This window comes from Polypterus senegalus, chromosome 9 (genome assembly GCF_016835505.1).
Source record: "Polypterus senegalus isolate Bchr_013 chromosome 9, ASM1683550v1, whole genome shotgun sequence".
Classification (NCBI taxonomy): Eukaryota; Metazoa; Chordata; class Cladistia; order Polypteriformes; family Polypteridae; genus Polypterus; species Polypterus senegalus.
The window spans coordinates 79018557-79042533 of record NC_053162.1 but is presented as its reverse complement, the minus strand read 5'-3'; the positions used below and the strand labels follow the sequence as shown (position 1 = coordinate 79042533).

Here is a 23977-nt window from a genome sequence, read left to right as displayed (position 1 = left end):
GAGGGGTGATGATTAAACTATGGTAACACGAGACAAAATGACTTCTTGGAAGCTACAACATGCTGTAAAGATGTTTCAGGGTGAGGCTGGGACACATAGGAGACAGGGCACTCCTACATACCATGACTGGCTACTGATGGGCAGGTTGCTTGCTCCGTTAAGAGCAACTTGCTGATTAAAAAAAATCTTGGGGCCAGTAAATGAAGGTCTACAAAGACAGCATCAGAGGTTTCAGGGGACATTTCTAACCCCAATAATGGTTTACCCATTAAAAAACCCTCATTGCCACTTTATAGTCCCTTCCAGTTATTGCTTGAGTGAGCTTATAATCAGGAAGTAAGTTTGTGTTAGCAGGTTAAACCATTGATAGTCATAGAATGAGGATGAACTGGGCAAATGAGGACACATAGTATAGCAACAGGAGATGCAAATTGCTCAAGTGCTTGTATTTAAAACAATGTTCTAAAAGTGCAGTGCTGCATCCATTAAATAAATAGCTAATAACTAACCCATTAAAACAGGTCCTCTTTTGTGAAAGTTAAAATCAGTCATAAAATCATTATTCTATTAAAACTGTGCAGATATCGAGCTTCCCTGCCTCACCCAACCTTGCACATCTTCCATTTCGCCTCCCCTACTCACCCTTCTTGAGTCACCAGTAGCTGCAGTCGCAACCTCCGGCTCTCACCACAACTGCCTCTGTTGGTGTCTGCTGTGACACTCCAAGCCAGAACTTCCATCTCCCTCACACCCTTCTGGAGACATGTGGAGATCTTGGAGGTACTCCTGCTTTCTCCACTCCTGCTAGTACTCAGCAGAGCACAATCCACCGTCACTTAGCATTGCTTGCTTGTTCACTTGCTCACTCCTCCAAGGGACCACCAACCTGCTTCCCATTACTGTGCTGACTCGTTCCTCCACGATTCTGCCTTCTGTCCTTTCCTTTTGTGGTTTTATTCTTTTTTCTCTCATTCTGCTCAGGCTCTCCCCTTAAACACCAGTGAGCAGTGTCAATGTGTGGCAGCTGACTGAATTAAAAAATCAGCTCACCACTATACCAAATACTCAACATCTACCCAGCTCCTAAAACCACGGAATTTGTTGTACTGAAAATATCATTATTTACAGTATACTAAGTAAGCCAGAACATCCCTTTATCAGTTAAATGTATCAAACCAATTTAATTTAAATATTTTTCTAGCTAGTTTATAGTAATAATGTAGTACACCTACTGTATATAGTATAAAAAAGAAAAAAAGTTCCAGGTTTTTATTTTGCAAAAACATGATTATAATCTAAATTTAAAGAATGAGCATACTCAATACACAATACTTCAGAAATAATGTTTTGTCTTAAAATGAAGAGATCAAAACCAGTAGAATGATTTCAAAATATCTGTTATCTGTCAAAACAAACTGTTTCACTAAAAAACAGTTATCTTTTACTCACATCTGCATTTCTGCTTTTAGGTTTTTGTCTTTTCTTGTTTTTTTCTGTTTTTGTATATTGCACAAACATGGCAAAACTTGAAATGCACATCTACTGAGATTGGATTTAAAAAAAGATCAAAGAAATGTTGTCTGCCCAACAATGAAACTAGCTGAATCTCCACAGCTGATGTGTTCAAAGGAATAACACCACAGTTTGATTCATATGACTGATGGGAATCATAAACAGTGGTGCATTTGTTTTATAGTTAAAAATTTCAATTTTATTCCAGTTTTTCTAATCATTAAAAACAGACTCACAGTTGCTTAGACTAGCCATTGAAGCTATGAGACACACTTTATGCTTCAGAATTCTAAAACATTTACCATTTCCATCAATGTAACAAAAATTCAAATCAGGCAGCATCTGACAGTGTGAAATCTACTTAAGCTAGAATAATGTTTACCACTCATCAAGGCAGTCTCATTTTAAAAATGTAGCCTTTAAATTAACTCACATTTTTCATTATTTAGAATTGCTCAGCTTTGCTCTGGGGACCACCACCCCGGTCTGCCAATCCAGAGGCACTGTCCCCGATGTCCATGCGATGTTTCAGACAGTCCTACAACATCCAGAGCCTTTAAGGAACTCCAGGCATAGCTCATCCACCCCCGGGGCCCTGCCACCAAGGAGTTTTTTGACCACCTCGGTGACCTCAGTCCCAGAGATGGGGGAGCCCACCGACGAGTCCCAAGGCTCTGCTTCCTCATTGGAAGGCATGTTTTTGCTCTGTACCAAACTAAAAGCTTAGTGCAACAACAAAGAGTATTTGCTAAACAGAGACCAGCAAAGATGTGCATCAATTAAAGAAATACTACTCTGTACTGGTCACTTGATAACTTGTGCTATTTTCTAGTGTTGTTTTTCTTCCCACACTGGCGGCACAAAAGTCACAAGATTTTTTAATATTGGTTCATTGTACTTGCACCATTACCGTTATCAAATAGAACCTATGAGTCCAAGTACAGTGGTGCCTCATATTTCAAACTTACTTTGCTTCTGGAGGCCATTTGAACTCTGAATTGTTCAAAGTCTGAATCAATTTTCCTTCTTAGAAATAAAGAAGGTGACTCCATTCCCAGACCTTAAACAATACCCATTTTGATAAACTAACAGCAATTAAATGCCCTTAATGATTAATTAAAACATGAAAATAATCAAAAAAATACACAAAAACTGTATAATAAAATGAAAATTGCATTTACTGTACCTTAGTGAAGAATGGGGATGTCCTGTGTGGATGCCATGATTAAGAGATAGGGGTTGTATATATAACCAAAAACACCAAAAATAAAGCTAAAAAAGTACTGAAAACACACAAGCATAATGCAACAGTTGCTTTCACAACGAGAGCGAGAGATAACTTGGGTATACAATAGATAATGTTTACGCTTGCTACTTAAGTGCCATCTGTTGCTGCCTTTTAAAACTGAACTTACAGTTTGAACGTAGAAGCATCGTTCTAACTCCAGATCAAATTCCTCTCAAATTTAGTGTTTGAACTCTGGAACGTTCAAAATTAGAATCGTTCAAACTATGAAGTACCACTGTAACATGAATGAGCTTAAGCAAAATTACATCTTGCTGGAAAGTATGCATGGAAAAGTGTAATATGCATTATAAATGCAGAGAATGTGACATCCTTTGTTGGACAGTGGTAATGTATTGGAATGTTACACAAGGGTAATAAAGGGAGTTAATGTATCTGTATGCTGTTTGAAAAAGACCAGAAAATACATCTTTTGATAAATAACTAGTATTTGTTCTGAATTAAATATGACAGCCTGCTCACTCAAACACGGTGGTGGTGGCAGTGGTTTTGTAATATACTGATTTTCGTAAGAGTGAGAAAAAAGAAAAGCTCAAGCTGTCGGGGCCAATGCACTGTAAGCTGCATGGATATGGGAGGTATTTTCTGCGAATGAAAATTAAAATTTTAAAATGAAAATTCAATCTCTATTTTGCAATTTCATTTTTAAAATCTATGTGCAAGAGTGCTGCAAAATTTAAAATAAAATAACACCATTTGCAATTTCATTTTCAGCTTGAACAGCAATGAAGCTGCAAACATGAAAAGTAAAAGGCATATAAGCATTGGCATCACCTGCTGCTCATTGATTTTTTCATTTTCCACATTGCATTTTCGGGCGGCACGGTGACACAGTGGTAGCGCTGCTGCCTCGCAGTAAGGACACCTGGGTTCGCTTCCCTGGTCCTCCCTGCGTGGAGTTTTCACTTTCTCCCCATGCCTGCATGGGTTTCCTCCGATTTCATCCCACAGTCCAGAGACATTCAGGTTAGGTGCATTGGCGATCCAAAATTGTCCCATTTGTGTGTGTCCTGTGGCGGGCTGGTGCCCTACCTGAGATTTGTTCCAGCCTTGCACCCTGTGTTGGCTGGAATTGGCTCCAGCAGACCCCTATGACCCTGTGTTAGGATATAGTGGGTTAGATAATGACTGACTTTTCATTTTCATTTTTAAGTTCTCAACATGCAAATAGTATGAGTCAATGGGTGGGGCTCTGCTCCTCTATTTGTCACAATTTTTTGTACAAATGAAACTGTGTTTCATTTCATTTTAAATTTTTACAGCATTCCCGTTTGAAGACTTTGAAAATGAAATTGCAAAACAAAAACTGAATTGGAGAGGTGGAGATATGCTCTAGAGAGGAGAGGAATGAAGGTCAGTAGGAACAAGACAGAATACATGTGTGTAAATGAGAGGGAGGTCAGTGGAATGGTTAGGATGCAGGGATTACAGTTGCCGAAGGTGGATGACTTTAAATACTTGGGATCAACAGTAAAAGGGATTGTGGAAGAGAGGTGAAAAAGAGAGTGCAGGCAGAGTGGAATGGGTGGAGAAGAGTGTCAGTCTACAGGACGGTAGTGAGATCAGCTATGTTATATGGGTTGGAGATGGTGGCACTGACCAGAAAGCAGGAGACAGAGCTGGAGGTAGCAGAGTTAAAGCTGCTAATATTTGCACTGGGTGTGACGAGGATGGATAGGATTAGAAATGAGTATTTTGAGGGTCAGCTCAAGTTGGACAGTTGGGAGACAAAGTCAGAGAGGCAAGATTGTGTTGGTTTGGACATGTGCAGAGGAGAGATGCTGGGTATATTGGGAGAAGGATGCTAAGGATAGACCTGCCAGGGAAGAGGAAAAGAGGAAGGCCTAAGCAAAGATTTATGGATGTGGTAGGAAAGGATATGCAGGTGATGGGTGTGACAGAACAAGATGCAGAGGACAGAAAGATATGAAAGAAGATGATCCGCTGTGGCAACCCCCTAACGGGAGCAGCTGAAAGAAGAAGAAGAAGAAGATTCCTTTTTTGCAGAAAATACTTCCTATACATGGGAGGCAGTGGTTTCTGAAAACAAGTTTTTGCTAAAGTAACATTTTTAAAGGGAGTGATTGCAATTACTTTATTGGTGGAGATGGAAAATGTATTGTAGAGTCATTAAAAAACAGACTTTAAAAATATGAATTTAGCTCTTATCTGGAAACACTGGAGAGATGAATTAATTCGGTATAAAGACTAAATTGCTTGAGATAAAAAGGCTAAAACAAAGTAAAACTTTTACATTACCTAGCAGATAACAAGGCAGAAAAGTGTGCCAGTCATTTGGTTTTGTTAGAGATGTGGAGGGGTTATGGACTGAGTACCAGCAGCACTGGACAAAGTTTGTGATTCCCAACCCTAACCTAACCCTAACACTAACCTTATCAAAATAATAGAAAGATACATTTTTTACACACTATCAGAGCCAAAATGAGAGCAAGGACAATACTGAGGACTCTCGCAGCCATATGCAACTTTGGTGAGATCACAGAATCTCTTATCAGAAAGAGAAGAGTGTGTGAGACATGGGACTCAAATTTAGGAGAGCATCTAGTTGGAGAGACTGACTTTAACTTAGAGAAACTGGAAGAGCTTGGAATAGCTGCAGAGCTGTCATGACAAAGCTTGCAAGTCAAAGAAGCACAGACTTCAACATGTCATGTCATCAAAGAAAAAGCAAAATAACACCCTGTTCACACTTCACTGGGAAATGAAACAGTCAAAGCAAAACTGAAGTAGTGTTTGAAAGATAGGGTTTAAGTGCTGAGGAGGTTTTTGTTTACATACTGCATATCCATGTGTAAAGCAATCAGAATGCCTAAGATATGCATTATCCTAACTATTAACATTCACCATATCTAATTTATTGTATGTTCTACAATGGGACTCCTGATTACATGGGGTATTTTGCTCACTGATCAGGAGCCATTAGTAAAGATCTGCCGAGTTACCTGTCCACCCCAGCCCCAGATAGGAAAAACAATATGCATTATTTTAACAGATATAAGCAGGTAAAAACAGCAGAATATAAAAATTTTCATTGTTATTATGTTAACGCCACAGCAGTTTTCTTCCAAATTGCAAAGTATTGGCCAAGCAAACAAACTTTTTTTTTTTTAGGGTATAGGCCCAATCTCTGCTGTTTGCACTGGGGAGGGCACAAATTTTGCACCACACCAGTCACTGAGTACCCTAAATATTAGTAGCAATAGTTAACATGTGCAAGAGTGATCAATATGGTAGATGGAATTTCTTTTCAGGTGTAATATCCAGTGCTGCTGGATCAGGTGCCAAACCCACATCCCTGAATTGAGTCAAGCAGGGCAAAAAAAAGGGAAAAATACTCTTTGGTATAAAATATATATACTAGATTCACAAACAAATGAAAAGGTGATTTTTTAATTGACAATTGACCTTCTCACAATAATGATAGCATTTCACGCACAAACTGATTAATCTGCACTAATGGTAACTCCTTCCTTTTACAGACGTTTGTGCATATGTCCAAAGTCACATGTGTGGATTGTTGATAATTACAAAGCAGGGCACATCAGTTTGTTACATTATTTAATGTTTGTGCCCTGTGATGGAGTGGTGCCCTGTACAGTTAGTTCCTCTTATGATTTGCGCTCGGTGCTGCTGAGAGGTGCTCCAGCTCTATAAAGACATACGACTCATTTATGCAGGTTCAAAAAATGAATGCACTCAGGAAGAGTTATAATGCATATGTCACAAACATAAGTTCTGAAAACAGTATGTGCCTATGTTTGTGCTCTGAGTAGCTCGTATTTGCTGTGATCATTAAAATATTTATTATACATTAAGGTTTTAAATGTAATTTAATCATTAACATTTTGTTTTAAACAAAGTCATATTATTTAAAATCCATTACATTTTTTGCACATTACTATAACAGATGTAGTTCTATACATATACAGTCTCAAACCTGCTTAATCTTAATTAATCGTGAGAGCACCATGAATAGCAATAGTCTCTTGTACTTTTGATTCTCAAAGATTTCTTTTCAGACATTTATACTAAATAAAAGTCCTTTGAATATCCCATCTTAGTACGCCTGCCCTTTGCATGGGCACAGCAATCTCTGTCTCTTTTTATGTAGAAGGGAGCATGCAGTCAATTCTGGATTCCTCTGCTTGCTTAAACTTTCTGGAATAGTTGGGGAATGGGGACAACACAATGCATTGTTTAGAAAGTAAACTAAGTCACTAAGACCTTCTGCACACTAACTGATAAATTTACAAATAAGTTTTTTTTTTTCTAACAAATTACAAGCTACATTATATATAATACATTACCGTGGCTGTTTGTTTGTCTGTCCAGAATTTTAAATCACTTGAAGCTGACAAACCGTTTCACCTATTCACCTGAAATTTGGTAAACATATACTACGTGAAGTCTACTATCCGCTTTCGGGGTGATGATTGACCTCCAAGGTTATTCTTTTTTTTATCTTTAATTTATTTTATTGTAGAATCAACTCTCGGCAGCGGCCAGCAGGGCAGCGCATGCGTACGGGTGCCGTTCTCATCCCTACCACCTTCGCCGTCACTTCCCCTACCTCTTCATATCTTAAATCATTCTTGAGGCAGATTGAAGACTTAAGTGCCAGCTTAAGTTAAAAATGAAAGAAAGCATACTAAATAATTGCAACACAAACACTGACTTTATCAGTTTTAACACTAGAATTACCAGAGTCTACGAAAAAACTTGTAGATCCGTCCCACCTTAAATCGCTTCTTAAAACCGTTCTCACCTCTCCTCCAGCCACCTTTGTCCTGTAAATGTGCCGATAAAAACAAACTGCAAGCAGCCGGCTATTCCATCCCCCCACCGACTTCGAACGTGCACGAACTTCTCCCAGCTCCTGCCTCGATTGATTATCTGGGAGTGAAGTAGAGTTTTAAAGTGGAAATAATAGATTGTAGGGCGCACGGTGGTGCAGTGGTAGCGCTGCTGCCTCGCAGTTAGGAGACCGGTTCGCTTCCGGGTTCTCCCTGCGTGGAGTTTGCATGTTCTCCCGTGTCTGCGTGGGTTTCCTCCGGCGCTCGGTTTCCTCCCACAATCCAAAGACATGCAGGTTAGGTGGATTGGCGATTCTAAATTGGCCCTAGTGTGTGCTTGGTGTGTGGGTGTGTTAGTGTGTGTCCTGCGGTGGGTTGGCACCCTGCCCAGGATTGGTTCCTGCCTTGTGCCCTGTGTTGGCTGGGATTGGCTCCAGCAGACCCCCGTGACCCTGTATTCGGATTCAGCGGGTTAGAAAATGGATGGATGGATAATAGATTGTTATTTGGAACACACGCATTTCATGTGTGTTCTATTTCTACAGTAATCTGTGTAAACACGTTGTTAAAACAGAAACGTTTTCATATTTTAGTAACAAATGTTACAAAATTTAGGCATAAACTATAAAATGTGTTATGCCTGAAGGCCAAAGATCAAATAAACACTTTCATAAAAGGTTCAAGAATGTTACAACAGCTTCTGTGGCATACTGGTAAGATTTCATCACTTGGAGTGCAGTAGACTTGCTGTACCTCAAGAGACCTGAATTCAATTCCTCGCTGGGGAGAAAATGTGTTTATTTTTATTTTTAAACTTCACCGCTCTGCCTGCCTGCCTGAACTCTCTATCTATATAGTAATAACAGTAATTTTATTATTATATAGCAGCTTCCCTGTCTGCCTATCATATAGTGCCTTTCCTTCCTATTTATCTATATATCTATCCCCTTAGCTGTTTTTTTATATATCTATATTACAGCGCATTCCCTGTTTATTTATATATCTAGTGCCTTCTCTGTCTGCCTGTCTGTCTGTCTGATTGCATATAGCGCTGAACTTACTGCTCTGTACTATTCTGTCCTGTGCATGTCTTGGAGTACAAAAGAAACAACACCATACAGCAATATGTGGGGACTGGCAAGATCGGAAAAAAAAAACACGCGGTCACTGATTACAAACTGCAAGATGAAAGAAAGAGACAATATATGTGAAAACATCATCGCACTAATGCAATATTATTTGAAAACGAACAGAGTCAAATCGGGTTTGAATATAAGCCAGATCTGACGCTGTTCGTTTTCAAATAATATTGCATGTACTGTCCGTTGAAATTGCTGCACTGAATAAGCTCACGCCTTCTGCAACTGCACCAGCGTGTATTCAAACCTGATCTGACACTGTTCAATTTCAAATAATATTGCATGTACTGTGCGTTGGTCCTGCTGCACTGAATAAGCTCACGCCTTCAGTAACAGTGCCTCAAACGGACATTTATAAATTGGTATGCACTGTCAGTTAATGAGATCGTTATATTTTCATGTGGGATGTTCCTTTTAAAATATTTTTTAACAATTGACACTGCAATTAACATAAACAAGTGCCCTTATAACTGTTATTTTTAAGATCCATAACATACAGACAGACAGAGCACTGTGTAACAGAGAGACACACAGACAGAAAGGCAGAGCAGTCACTAGATATATAAATAAACAGGGGAGTCACTGTATAATAGATATATAAAAAAACAGCTAAGGGGATAGATATATAGATAGATAGGAAGTAAAGGCACTATATGATAGGCAGACAGGGAAGCTGCTATATAATAATAAAATAACTGTTATTACTATATAGATAGGCAGGCAGGCAGAGCGGCAAAGGTTAAAAAGAAAATAATAACATTTTCTCCCCAGTGGGGAATCGAACTCCGGTCTCTGAGGAATGGCAAGCCTGCTGTGTTCTGAGTCAGCAAATCTTAGTGGTATGCCACAAAAGCTGCTGTTTTGTTCTTGAATCTTTTGTGAAAGTGTTTATTTGATCATTGGACTTCAGGCTTCACACATTTTATAGTTTATGCCTACATTTTGTAACATTTAATACTAAAATATGAAAAAGTTTCTGTTTTAACAATGTGTTTACACAGATTACTGTAGAAACAGAACACACATGAAATGCGTGTGTTCCAAAGAACGATCTGTTATTTCCACTCTAAAACCCTACTTCACTCCCTGATAATCAATCAAGGCATGAGCTGGTAGAAGTTCATGCACATTCTAAGTTGGTGGGGGGATGGAATAGACGGCTGCTTGCAGCTTGTCTTTATCGGCACATTTAGATGACAAAAGACGCTGGTGAAGAGGTGCGAACAGTTTTAAGGTGGGCCGGTTCTACGAGTTTTTTCATATACTCTGGTAATTCTAGTGTTAAAACATTATGTTAATATGGCGAAGCATCATAATTCTTGCAAAGTTGTACCTATGACATGATTAAGACTTTCTGTGTATCACTTTTATTCTTAGCAGTTTAGATCAGTGGTTCTCAAGTGTGATCTGTGGCCCACCAGCGGTCCCCAGGTGTGAGTCAAGTGATCTACAAGCTCATAGTCACAGGGTTTCACAAAGGGTTGGGTTCTGAATTGAAGACCTGTCTCTCCTCCTGATATATTGGCCAAGAGTCCCATCTTCAATTTAAAAGCACAACCTCATATGAAAGAGCTTCTTGGGTTGCAGGCTACTTGTGTTTTAGTTTGAAATTAATTAAACAATATTTTAGCAAAAAATACATGCATTTTCCACATTCTGAGTATATAACTGGAAGACAACGTGGATTATTTGACACAAGATTTCTCCATTTCGATATTGTTTGCTGTTGTCCAGCATTAGTCACTGCCCACTTCTATTAAAGCATAAACGTTTTTAGCTCTGTTCTGTATGAAAACATGAGATTCAAAATTTTTCTCGGCCATCACTACAAACCACATGGGGTAAGAAACAGTTTGCAAAAAAGATAATTTCTAGGTAAAGTATTCCTTTAATGTGTATCACAGCTCCATACTCCATCTTGTGGATGGAAAATAAATTACAATTTAAGCTAAGAAAACAGATGCTGCTGTTATGGCAAATCATCCAATTTCACCTCATATTGCAAGATGTCAAGTAACAGGCATTGTCTGTACAGCTTAATGAAATTTACCGAAGTTCCTTAAAAATTATATGTTTATATTAATTAGTGTATTGGAATGGTCTATATTAAAATATGACTATTGTATTACATATAAAGTAGTTAAACATTGCAGGTTGTCTCCAGAAATTTGTCTGTTACCATGGTGTCTCGTTAATCTGAATAACATTACTTACCAAGATATAACCAGCACCAGATTTACTAGAATCACTGCTTACCTCATTTTATCTAATTCTGGTTGTTCATCTTGGCGTAGTCTTCTCCTCTCTCTAGGATCTAACCCTTGCACCTTGGCTGCTACCCACAGGCTTTCAAGATGTACCTTTTTCTTCCTGAAATACAGAGAAACATAACACTATTTTTTATGATTGAAAATATGGCACAGACACAAGTGGAACTTTTGTCAATGTTATTAATATTAAAAACACATTTTTATATAATTTACAGGAGTATAATACTGGTCCATTACACAATTCTGATGCCTAATAATCTTTGGCTCTACTTTAGTTGCTGACTAGGGTGCCACCTATAAAGAATTTTAAAGTATTTACCAGTTTCACATAACTTTTTCCATAATTTAGGTTGACTTGTGTTAATTAATTGTCAGGTCAAGCAACATGTATGTAAGTATGACTGTGTGTCCTGTGATTTCTCACTCAATACTGTTCCAATATGTGCCAAATGTTGCTATTATTACTGACATCTCCTTGCAACCTTGTTTACACAGACAGATAAAAAATGGATGGATGTACAAGTGGTAAACATGAAGCTTTCCTTGATAATATGAAACAACACGGCACTATAAAGACAAATACATATTTTAATTGCATAGTGGCATTTCAAATAAAATAGATTATTAAGTATCAACAGCATCCATGTCTTGTAACCCTATGGCAAAACAGGAAGTACCAGGACTCTGAAGTCTTTTACAAAGATATCTGGAGTGCCACAGAACCCTTTCCAGGAACCTCATGAACTCCCATTCTCTCCCAATTTGCCTATTGACTTCATAGGAAGAGACACGAGACCCATGAATGTCACTGCCGAGGTAAGTAAACCTCTAGACAAAGTCGACACTCTCTCCATAGACTGACATACTAATGATGGCTGTGCCCAAGAAGTCATTAAAGTTCTGGATCTTGTTTTTCATCCAGGACACTGACAAGTCCAGTCACTCAAGACTCCTCTCTCTGTCTCTCGAGGACCTCGATCAGAGACTCCATTGACTCCACAAAGATTACAGCATCTAAAGCAAAGTCAAGATCAATGAATCTTTCTTCACCAACTGATGCCCCACAGCCACTGGATCCCGCAACCCTGCCCAACACCCAGTCCAAGCATTGAACAGAATAGAAGTAAGAACACACCCCTGATAAATCCCAGAATCAACTGGGAAAAAAACAGGTTCTGCCTTCACTCTGCACAGTGCTCACAGTACCAATGTACAGGTCGGCCATGATATCCAGTAACTCTGGGGGGATCCTGCAAAATTCCAGGATGTCCCACAGGGTAACTCGATCAACTGAATCAAACACTTTATAAAAATCGCCAAACCCTCGGTGCCAGGATGTGGTCGATGATAGACTTCTTATGCATAAAACCAGACTGCTCCTGGTCCCTGGTAGGTGAGCAAGTGATCATGGATCCTATTGAAGATGACCCTAACAAGGACCTTATCCTGGCACTGAGAGAAGTGTTATGCTTCTGTAGTTGCCACAATCCAGGCGGTTCACCATTAGTTCCCAATAGAGACTGGAGTTGCCATCAAGCCGTGCGCTGCAACTCCTCCTCATGCACACAAATTTACACAATTTATGCCAAAGCCATATTCATTGGCTCCTGTAGAGCTGAAGCTCTGCCATCATTCTGAAGTTCTTCAGAACTGTCAGCTCCCCATCCTGTTAGGTTCTTCATTTCAGCTATGAATACCTGCAGTTTCGCTTGTGGGGACACTGGCGCGTGAAGCTGAACACCTTCTCAGACTTGAACTGGCCATTATACAGCTCCACGTGTGTCCAGACCTGCTGTGACTCACAGTGCACACCCACTGAGATGGTCCTGCATTCCCACGGCAGTACTTTCAACACACAAACAGTAAGCGATCTTACTTTATGCTGGCGTACTTTTAACCTTATAAACAATAAAGCTCACTTTAGTGTTACTTTAACTTAAATTGGTAAAGCATGGAGTCACGCATTACCACACATACTTCTTTTCACAACACATAAAACTGTCAAACCAAGTTAACTTGTCCAGTTTAGAACTATGAGGGACTAGAGCTATCCAGGCAACATCTGCTGCAGTATCTGTCTCTGACTGAGGCAACAGTCAATCACACTGCCTCTTTACACAAGACCAACATAGAACTGTAAATTAACCTAACATGCACATTTTTGACATGCAAGAAAAAACCAGAGTACCCACAGAAAGATTCAGGAAAAAAGAGTGCAAACCCTAAACGACTGCAACACCATGCCACCTTTATGTCTACAGGTATATATATATATATATATATATATATATATATATATATATATATATATATATATATATATAAAAAGCTACACTAGATATGAGATGGCATTCTCTAAGAAATACAATACATTTGCATCTTCACCTGTTTGCTCCAAGAAATACTGACACAAAATCACAAAGGTCAAAAATTTTTACAGGTCAAAAATTTTTACAGCACAGATATAAACATACATAAAGGAATCAAATAAACATTTGAAAATAGCTTACAATAACTATAGTTTGATAAATAACTTTTTACTGATTTTTTACTATAGATTGACGATTAACTTTTTACTGACTTTTTTACTAATTTACTTCAAGTGTCAATATTTTTTTCCTTATCAATTATTGTAATGTGTGATTCTTAATATACTTTTATAGTTCAATTAATTAGCTTCACATTTTATCATTGCATTCACCTTTTGAAAATTAATACAATAATTAAAAAAATGGCAAATATTATTAACAAGAGATGGTACAGGAATATTAGTAGTAAGGGGGTTATAAACCTGCAGAGTTCGAATACTAGAAAAAAATTACAGATTTACTGAAAATGTCATGAAAATGTATAGATAATAGCCAAAAAACTTTCAAGGTAGAATATTTTTCTTAAGCATATTATGTAAAAATGTGATGCTAAGGTCATTTTACATTTGCTTTATTTTAATTACTATTTCAAACTGCACTAACTCTCCGAAACAGGAAGTGCTCTTCAGAGACTTTAAATGTGGCTTTACTAAATATTACAGAGTTAACCAGTCAGACTTTCTATATTAATGATGTTATCATTGATAGGGAAATAGACTATTACACTGACTGAAACATGGCCTAATAGTGACAGCACAACAATGTTAATTGAGGCAGCACCTCTGAATTACAATTTTGGACATTCTTTTCACCAAGGTAAAAATGGTATCAGTTTAGTGAGTATTTTCTTGAGCCATTTAACATGTAAAAGTTCCAATTTGGTACTTTCATGTTTTTTGAGTATTTTGCCGTAGCTATTCAAGGAGTGCAGCAGTCTCTAATATTAACCGTTTATACAGTAGACTTCCAAAATATAATACGTGTTTTAATGATGAATTCTCAGACTTATTACCAAATAATAACTAATTATGCCAGGTTCCTAAGAGTAGGAGATTTCAGTTTTCACATGAATATTTAGTTTGACCCTAAAATAACAAAATTTATAAACGTATTGGACGCTTTTGATCTTAGTTAACCATGTAAACCAGCCTACACATCATGGAGGACACCTGTTGGATTTAGCAGCTTCAAAACGACAAAAAATTAACATGAGGCTGTTCATAGATATTGGCTTATCTAACAATTTCTATTGTCACACATGTGTGCTTGGGAGACAGTTTATGAGCTTGAAGAATTGTACTTGCCCGCCAAACTAGGGGTCAGCATTGTCAAATAACTCTTACTCTCATACTCTCAGTTCCTGTGCCTCTGGGCCCACCTCTTCCTGTCTACTCTCCATATAAACCACCATCTTAAGCATTGTATTCAGTTCTGTTTTCAGCTCAGTCTGTAAAGACCACTTTTTTTTCAACCTGCTTTTTCCAAGTATACTCTTTCTCTGTGTTTTGTGCTTATTTCACTCTATGTTTGATGTAGAAATATTGGTAATTAGAAATAAATAGAAGCAAATTGTTAGAAAATGTTATTTTGATCCATCAGCAGCTAAGTTTGCTAATATTCTAAATAATCAGTTCAAACATAGTAATGTCAGAAATTTACGATTTTTATTTTCAATTAGTGATCATCTTCTAAACCCAGCTCATTCAACAGAATACCTCCTGAAAACGTCTAGTAAAACCTGTGAGGCTTTTGCAGCTTTTTTAAAAACATAAGATAAACAATATTAGCTGTAATAAAAAATTTCCTTTCAAAGTAATCCTGTTGAACATCAGCATGCTCCATGCAGAAAATTTAATTATTTTGCTCAAATAGGTAACGTAAACTATGGTGAATAATTTCTCAACTAAAACCCTCCACTTTTCCACTTGAGTCTTTGACCCAGTTCCAACAGTGTTTTTCAAAGAAGTCTGAAATGTGCTTAATAACAGTATACTTGACATCTTTACTGTAACTCAGCATTAGATACAAGTGTCTTCCAAGATTGTCTAAAGACTGCAGTTGTTAAACCCCTACTAGACACTTCTGTTTTTAGCAAATTTATACCTCTTTCTAATCTGCTTTTCTTAAGTACAATTGAAAAGAAAAACAATTTTTCAGCAGTTGAAAAAATATTCCTTTCTTAGAACAAATTATAGTATAGAATTTGCACTAGTTAAAGTGGTAAATGACTTGCAGGGTAATGCAACAATTTGGCCACATGTCTGTTTCTATTCTGTTAGACTTGAGTGCAGCATTTAACACCATAGACCACAGTATTTTCATAAATCGCCTTAGACAATGGGTGTTTCTCTCTGTCAGTGTCTTAATTTGAGTCCATTGTATACAGCACACTGCAAAGATCTATTCTGGGTTCACTGCTTTTTTTTTTTTTTTACAGTATATGCTTCTATTAGGCCAGATTATATCAAAACACAAGGTGAGCTGCCACAGTTATGCAGATGACACACAACTTTACCTATCAATAGCACCTCATGAATCCAGATGCTCTGAACTCTCTCATCCAATGTCTTAATTGCATTTATGAAAAGAAAAGTATTAATTTTCTTGAGCTAAATAAGAAAAAAAAATAGAAATTGTACTGGTTGGCAAAAGTGGAAATAATAACAGCATTATAAATAAACTTGATTCATTATCATTATATCATTTTAGTCGACTAGATTATTATAATGTACTCTTTACTGGACTACCTAAGAAATATATTATTCCCGTGTTCTCACTATTCTTTTGAAAAATTACAGAGATGTAAAGACTTTCAGTCATAACACTGAACAACTTGTACTACAAAGAAATTAAAGGTAGAATTTTTTTTATGAAAATGTGTCCATTTTGCTTTATAGAACAAGTTAATTGTAAAAGTCAATTTGTATTGAAGTACTGTGAATTCCCTGATATCTATAGGATATTCAAATTACACAATTCTCCAAGCTTTAACTAAATATCATGCATAAAAAATATTTATGCATTCAAGTTTGGTTATATTATTATTATTACTATCATCCTTTTTTCCTTTAATAAAACCCTTGTGTGCGTCCAGGTGTCCGTGTGTGTGTCTCCTGGTAAAGTGCGCATGCGCGGGACCACACAGCACGTGTTCAGTCTCTTCCTGTGCATTCCCTGTACAGAGAGAGAGACAGATACACACATAGGCGCGCACGAGTCACACACACACACACACATACACAGGCGCGCACAAGTCACACACACACACAGGCACGCACGAGTCACGAACACACACAGGCACGCGCAAGTCACACAAACACAGGCGTGTGCGAGTCACACACACATACACAAGCGAGAGACAGACAGACAGACACACACACACACAGGCGAGAGACAGACACACACACAGACATAGAGGCGCGCGCTTAAGAGACACACACACGCGTGAGAGACACACACACGCAGGCCCGCGAGAGAGACACACACACACACACGCACACACAGCAGGCGCGCGCGCGAGCATGCATTGTTGCAATGTTACTTTTCTTGGTTGTTTATTAAATTACAGATTTTTCAAATGTTCATTTTTTCCCCTGAGCTTAAAACTCATTAAAAAAAGAGTTTTTAGCGAGCGGGTCATAAGGCTATAGCGCAAATTCTTGCAGTGTTAGTTTTCTCTGTTGTTCAAGGTTTTCTAAATGTTATTCAATGTTTTTACATTTAGTTTACTATTACGCTGTGCTTTCTATGGTATAGTTAACTATATTTGTGCTTAAAAACTTAAAAAACTATATATTTACATACAGTTCATACGGTCTGGAATTTTATTTTATTTTAACAGGCTTAATGTCTAGTTATTATAATAAAAGCCTAATCTCCTTGCCGGATATTAATTAGATTAATTGAACCAAACAATTAATGGATGAGTGGTTGGCAAATTTTGCTTATCGTGGATCTTTACCAAGCTTCATTTCTGTTACCAAGAATATTAAACAAAAAGCATAAAATATCAAAATCAAGGTACTGTTGTGACCATTGTGAGGCTTAAAAAATTATACATGGACCAAATGTACAGAATGACAGAGGGTTTTTTAAGTGGGGACATTCAAGAAGAGAAGTCAGATGTTGTAAATGCTGATGCACTTAAAGTCAAGAAATCATTCATCAAAATTATAGGGCAATTGCTAAAAAAAGAATCATAACCAGAAGCAAGAAAAGTGTTCAAAGATTATGTTTCTCACTGAAACATTAACTTACTTTGAGTCAGAATATTACTTTAACTGTACAGCCATCGTCTATAACTTGGCCACCATGTTGTCATGGCCACACAGCAAGTGTATCATGTGTGTAGCAACCATGTAGCATGTTTTGTGATTGTTAGTTTTGTATCTTTCTGAATCTAGGTCTGCAGTTGTTTTGGTCATAATGTCTATCTTTGTCTAAGTTAATATTTTTTACCATTATATTCACGATTTCACCAACATGAAATCAGTTCTCCCAAAATTCTTCCAGAATGTGAACTTTGCTACTAGAGGGGGAAGCTGTCTGGGCAATGTTTACACGAGCGCTCCTGATGCCTACAAGGCCCTACCCCGCCATCACCTCGGGTACTCAGACCATATCAGCGTTTTTATGGTTCCTGCATACAAGTCCCTGTTAAATTGCACTAAACTAGCCCGCAAGAACATCAGAGTGTGGCAGGTTGGTGCTGTTTCAGCTCTCCAAGACTGCTTCGAATTGACAGACTAGGACATTTTCAGGGAGACGGCTATGGAAGGTGACTCCATCAATCTGGAGGAGTACACAGACTCTGGGACTGGCTACATCTCCAAATGTATAGAAAATGTTACTATTACCAATAATGTTACCACAAGAGCCAACCAAAAGCCCTGGATGATGAGAGAAGTGCACAAGCTGCTCAAGATCAGTAATGCAGCCTTCAGATCTGGAGACAAGGCTGCCCTCAGGGTGACCAGAGAGCTAAGCGGGCATATGCACAGAGGATTAACAAACAATTCAGCAGCACCAGAGACACATGTTGTATGTGGCAGGGCGTTCAGACAATTACAAACTACAAGCCCAAACCACACAGCAGCAATGGTGATGCCTCCGTTCTGGATGAGCTGAACAATTTCTTCACAAGGTTTGAGGCACACAACAAACAGCCTGAGAGAAAAGCAACATCTCCCTTCATGGATCAGGTACTCTGTCTCTCCATAACTGACATGAAGAGGACTCTATCCAGAGTCAATCCACGCAAAGCTGCAGGACCTGACAACATAGCTGGTCGTGTGCTCAAAGAATGTGCCAGTCAACTGGCTGGTGTCCTCACAGACACCTTTAACACATCTCTGAGCCAGCTGTCAGTCCCAGCATGCTTCAAGTTGACCACCATCATAGCAGTGCCGAAGAAGTCATCAGTGACATGCTTGAATGACTACCAACCGGTTGCACTCACGCCAATCATAATTAAGTGCTTCGAAAGGTTAGTCATGTCACTCATATAGACTAATCTCCCTGCCTTCCTTGACCTTCTTCAGTTTGCATACCGCTCAAACAGGTCAACTGAGGTTACCATATGCTCTGCCCTTCACCTCTCCCTGACACATCTGGATAAAAAAGACACATATGTCAGGATGCTACTCATAGACTTTAGTTCTGCCTTCAACACAATCATCCCTCAAAAGCTGGTTGTAAAACTGAGCAGGTTGGGCCTGAACACAACCCTTTGCAATTGGATCCTGGACTTCTTGACAGAGAGGTTCCAGTCAGTTCGGATGGACTGTAACACTTCCAGCAACATCACAATGAGCACTGGAGCACCGCAGGGCTGTGTGCTTAGTCCACTGCTGTACACCCTGCTGACTCATGACTGCACAGCCACGCACAACACCAACCACATCATCAAGTTTGCGGATGATACAACGGTGCTGGGACTGATAAGCAGGGATGATGAAACAGCATAAAGAGATGAGGTGGAACGGCTGTCTGCATGGTGTGAAGACAACAATCTATCTCTCAATGTTGAAAAGACAAAAGAGATAATTGTGGACTTCAGAAAATCACATCCTGCCAAGTTTTTTCGGTGTACACATAACTGTGGAACTTACGTGGACACATAATACCTCATCACTAATCAAGAAAGCCCAGCTGACACTACACTTCCTGAGGCAGCTGAAGTGAGCCAATCTTCCCCCTTACATCCTCACCATGTTCTACATCCTCACCACTGAGAGTGTTCTGACCAGCTGCATCACTGTCTGATATGGCAACTGCAAAATATCTGACTGCAACCACCTGCAAAGGATAGTGAAGACAGCAGAGAACATTTTTGGGATGCCTCTCCCTTCACTACAGGACATATTTGACAAATGCAGTGTCCGCAAGGCCTGCAGCATTGTGTAGGACCCCTTACACCCCTCACATTGACATTTCACACTTCTGCCATCCAAGAGAAGATACTGCAGCATCAAAGCCAAATCTGCCAGGCTGCAGGATAGTTTCTACCCCAAGCTGATAGACTCCTTAACACCATGCTGCCCCCTGGGATCTTCCACACTGCTTCAACCACCTCTAAAAACAGAACCTTTATACATGCAAGCCACTTTCCTGCAAAGACTAGTGTGCATGTAGAAAAAGAACTGAAAATCTCATACTGGCCTTTAAGTATTTTGACATTCTTGATATACTTCTGCTGTGAAACATTCTGACCTGTTATTGTTTATACATGTCTTAAAAAACTATTATCATACACTGATAATTTCTGTATTATCAATATTTTTTATTATTTATTTATTTATTTATTATATTACATATCTATTGACTATATTTATGTACTGTATATAGATTGCAAATACCATATATTACATCAATGTTCATATTGCTAACTACACGTCAATATTGCTGCTACTTCTTTGTCTTGTCTTTGCACAATGTCTTGTCTTGTTTGTGTTTTAATTTTAATTCAATTTTTAATTTATTATTTGCACATCATGTAGCTTCGCAATTTCATCTATATGTATACTTGTATATAGTTGAGATGACAATAAAGTTCACTTTGACTTTGATTTTATCTAAACATATTTGATCATGAGCACCACCATTTCAGCTGAGACCATTTTGTTTTTAATAACAATGTCTGGTTGCTACTAAATGACATTCTTACAGTCGCGATGTGACATTACTACGGCAACACCATCTAAGATGGCAGCATGCTAGTACAAGATCTCCTAGTCTATGGTTTATAAACAAAAACTTCATGGAGCATTTAGCTGAAGGAAAACTCACTTTAGGAAGCTATGACCTATCTGTCATATTACAGGCAGGGTGTATTCACTATTGATGCATATTTGGTGCTTTATTGTTGTTTTTCTCATTTATAAATTTTTATTTTCCATGTTATTGTGTTATTCCTTTTCATTTTGCCTATGTTTTTTATTATAAACTATTTCACTTTTGTGTGACAATTACTAGTATTTTGCAGATAGAACCCCAAGAGGAGTTGATGTCACAGTTACTGGTTCCTCCCTCTGGCTTTATTTATCAGCCAGAAAGGAGAAATCAGCAATGGTTCATTGACTTGATAAGCTATTTTGTTTGGATTTTTCATTTTTTGTGATTATTCTTTAATATAATGTATTTTTCTGGCCTTGACTTCTGCCTGTGTTTTCTGCTCATCTTGTCATTCATATGCAATTCTTGCCCTTGTGGAATTCCTTTTTTTCACCCCAGGCAGAACAGCATCATAATGGTTAAATACATGTACTAAGTATTGATGTGGATACAATACTTTAGCAGCACTTCACAGACATATGGAAGCTAGATCCATGTGCACACAGACCAGAATGGAACAGGGCTATATTTCCTGAAAACAATGAAACTTAGTGATTAACAAACAGCTTTATTTCTGTCTCCAAACTCTTCTTAAGGAGACACTTCAAAGGTAAGCATAAAGTAATACTTAATTGACCCTGCCTCAGAAGTTACCCACAAAAAAGCATTATAAATTAATTGAAAAGTAGTTGATTGATAATATCAATATATGTTTTTGCTATTCGTCAAGACTACAAAGAGTATAAATAAGCACAAAATAAGACATGTATTATTTCTAAGATAAACACAAAAGAAATGACAAACTCACCAAATAAGAAAAGCACACTTTTCTAAAAAAGAGCCTGTTCTTTTCTTAGATGACAGCACAGTACTATTGTTTACTGAGGCGCACAGTAGCCATTCCAACAACAAGAAAAATAAAAGTGGGATGATACAATGAAGATCACAACCTATTTTACTATCTTTCAGACACACAGACACTACCTTGACAGCCTGGTGCATGGCCTGTTTGCGTGTTAAATATATATTATATTATATTTTATTATATATAGGAAACCCCCATGAAGACAGCAGAAGAGCATTTTCCATATACTTATGCCTATGCCTTACTTTCCACCACATTGCGGGCTTGCAGATGTCCTTTGTTGTCTTGTTCTTTAGCCACCACCTTAGGGCTAGTTACAGTTGTCAATGGATATATGCAAAGGGGATACCTGCCATTATCCAGTAGCCATGCACAACTAAACATGAAAAATTGGCTTAGTAAAGACGCCATGACTACTCAGAGGTCACCTTGCCACAATATCCATAAACAGAACTTAGTGATTGCAAAATCAACTGTATGGTCAAAACAGAGAACCTTTATGGTGGTGTAACAAGGCTCAAAGAGGTTGGGTGTATGAATCAACTACTGCCCACTTAACAAGGTTTGATTTACACAACGTGTAAGTGATGGGTTTGTGAGGTGGTGGCCAGAGAAACAGAATACAAAGTATATTTTTCTTGGTCGGCATTCTTTATTGCAGCCATATCTCAATCAAACTGTAGCAACTGGTTCTTGTCCTTCCCTTTTTCTTTCTTTCTGGTTTTCCACATAACCAATTGCAATAGAGAAAATAACTCAGTGAAATTAAAGCTAGCTGCAACCTTTGAACACTATCTCCAAGACTTGAAAGAACACAGTAATATTAACATAAATTTGTATTATTAACAGTCCAAATTATTTAAATTAAGTTAATTTAACAATTTATCTTTAAACTGTCATACTATAAATACTTTATTGCATTTCACCTGAAAATATTATAATCTCAATAAAAATCTTATCATCCCAGTGTTCAGAGATCTTGTCATAACATGAATTTAACATACTCTGTATGGCGACTATTGCCTGCAGATGGCACAAGATGTAGCCTGATTAGGAAGCACTTAGCGATTAACAGCTGGATGGTGGGAAACACTGATTATGAAGGATTTAACAAGCTACTTTAGTTAAAATGGGGTTTGAGAAACACTTGTAACTTAATGATCAATCTTAATGTGCATTTTACAATGTTCTTAGCATTAATGTGCTTCTGGTAAATGCAGACAAGAGTTATGATATTATGAGTCATGAGCTGTTGGCTTTTAAAATATTACTTGTCGAACACTATAATTGTACCTTTTTATTATTTTTATCTGTACATATAAAATGTTAAGGGTTAGGTCTGTCTGTCATAGAATTACTCACAAACTGCTGGGACTAGAACAATGATCTTTGTTTTAATGAACAATTTTTGATGTGACACATGCTGGTGAAGCAAAATAATGCCTAGAAACAACCTCCAAAAAGACTTTGGAGTTCACATCTTTCGGGCAGAAAGCTGCATATGGAAACTGATCAAGATTGTGACATGGCAGAAGGAGAAAGGATCCCAGCAACATCTGTTGAATGTGAGGCAAATTGCAGAAGTCAATTATCCATCCATCCATCCATTTTCTAACCCGCTGAATCCGAAAACAGGGTCACGGGGGTCTGCTGGAGCCAATCCCAGCCAACACAGGGCACAAGGCAGGAACCAATCCTGGGCAGGGTGCCAAACCTCCGCAGCAATTATATAATACTTAAGGAACACCATAAAGGAAGCAGCCTCTGTGTTTCAGAGAGGGTTTAAACCATGCTGCATAATGATTCTATTTAGGTCATTATTTGTAACTTCTGTGATCGCATCACTTTCCTCTTAGATTATTGATTTTTCCAAAAATATAACTATTGTTGACTGAAAAATATTGTCTATATCTTTTAACAAACTAAATGCAAAACACACTGATGTATTTCTGTTATTGTAAACACGTGTTGCTAATAATGTTTTATCACTAAAAAGTGATTCAATTTTTGACTTTGCAAACTGAGATATTAGGCTTGGTATAGAATTGTTACACAGTTGTCCATGGTTACACACCTAGTATGTATGTATGTATGTATGTATGTATGTCTCAATTTTTACTGAGTGCCCATTAAAATAACACCTAGAAAAGTAATTTTGGTTGAACTCACACAACTTCTGCAATATGGGCAGATTCTTCTGAAATAGTGGATGCCTCTTCAGTTTCTAGCAGATCTTGAAGCACACTGGTCAAGTTCTGAAAGATTCAAGAAATACAGCAAGTGACAGATGTTACAATACACATTTGGCACTCGTAATCTATTAAGCTTATCTTTTTAAGAAACCTAAAGAATACTTTTATTGTGGTGATT

At 37.9% G+C, this 23977-nt stretch overlaps 1 protein-coding gene across 1 annotated transcript in view; it reads right to left on the bottom strand.

Annotated features, from left to right (window-relative positions):
• The window catches only part of LOC120535456 (serine/threonine-protein kinase Nek11-like), a 233992-nt gene that overhangs the window by 71023 nt on the left and 138992 nt on the right, over window positions 1-23977 (bottom strand). Inside the window, exons 9-10 of the mRNA XM_039763333.1 lie at window positions 23777-23862; window positions 11028-11141 (exon numbers count right to left, since the gene is read on the bottom strand). Coding sequence (XP_039619267.1) covers window positions 11028-11141; window positions 23777-23862 — 200 coding nt within the window. The remainder of the gene's footprint in view (window positions 1-11027; window positions 11142-23776; window positions 23863-23977) is intronic.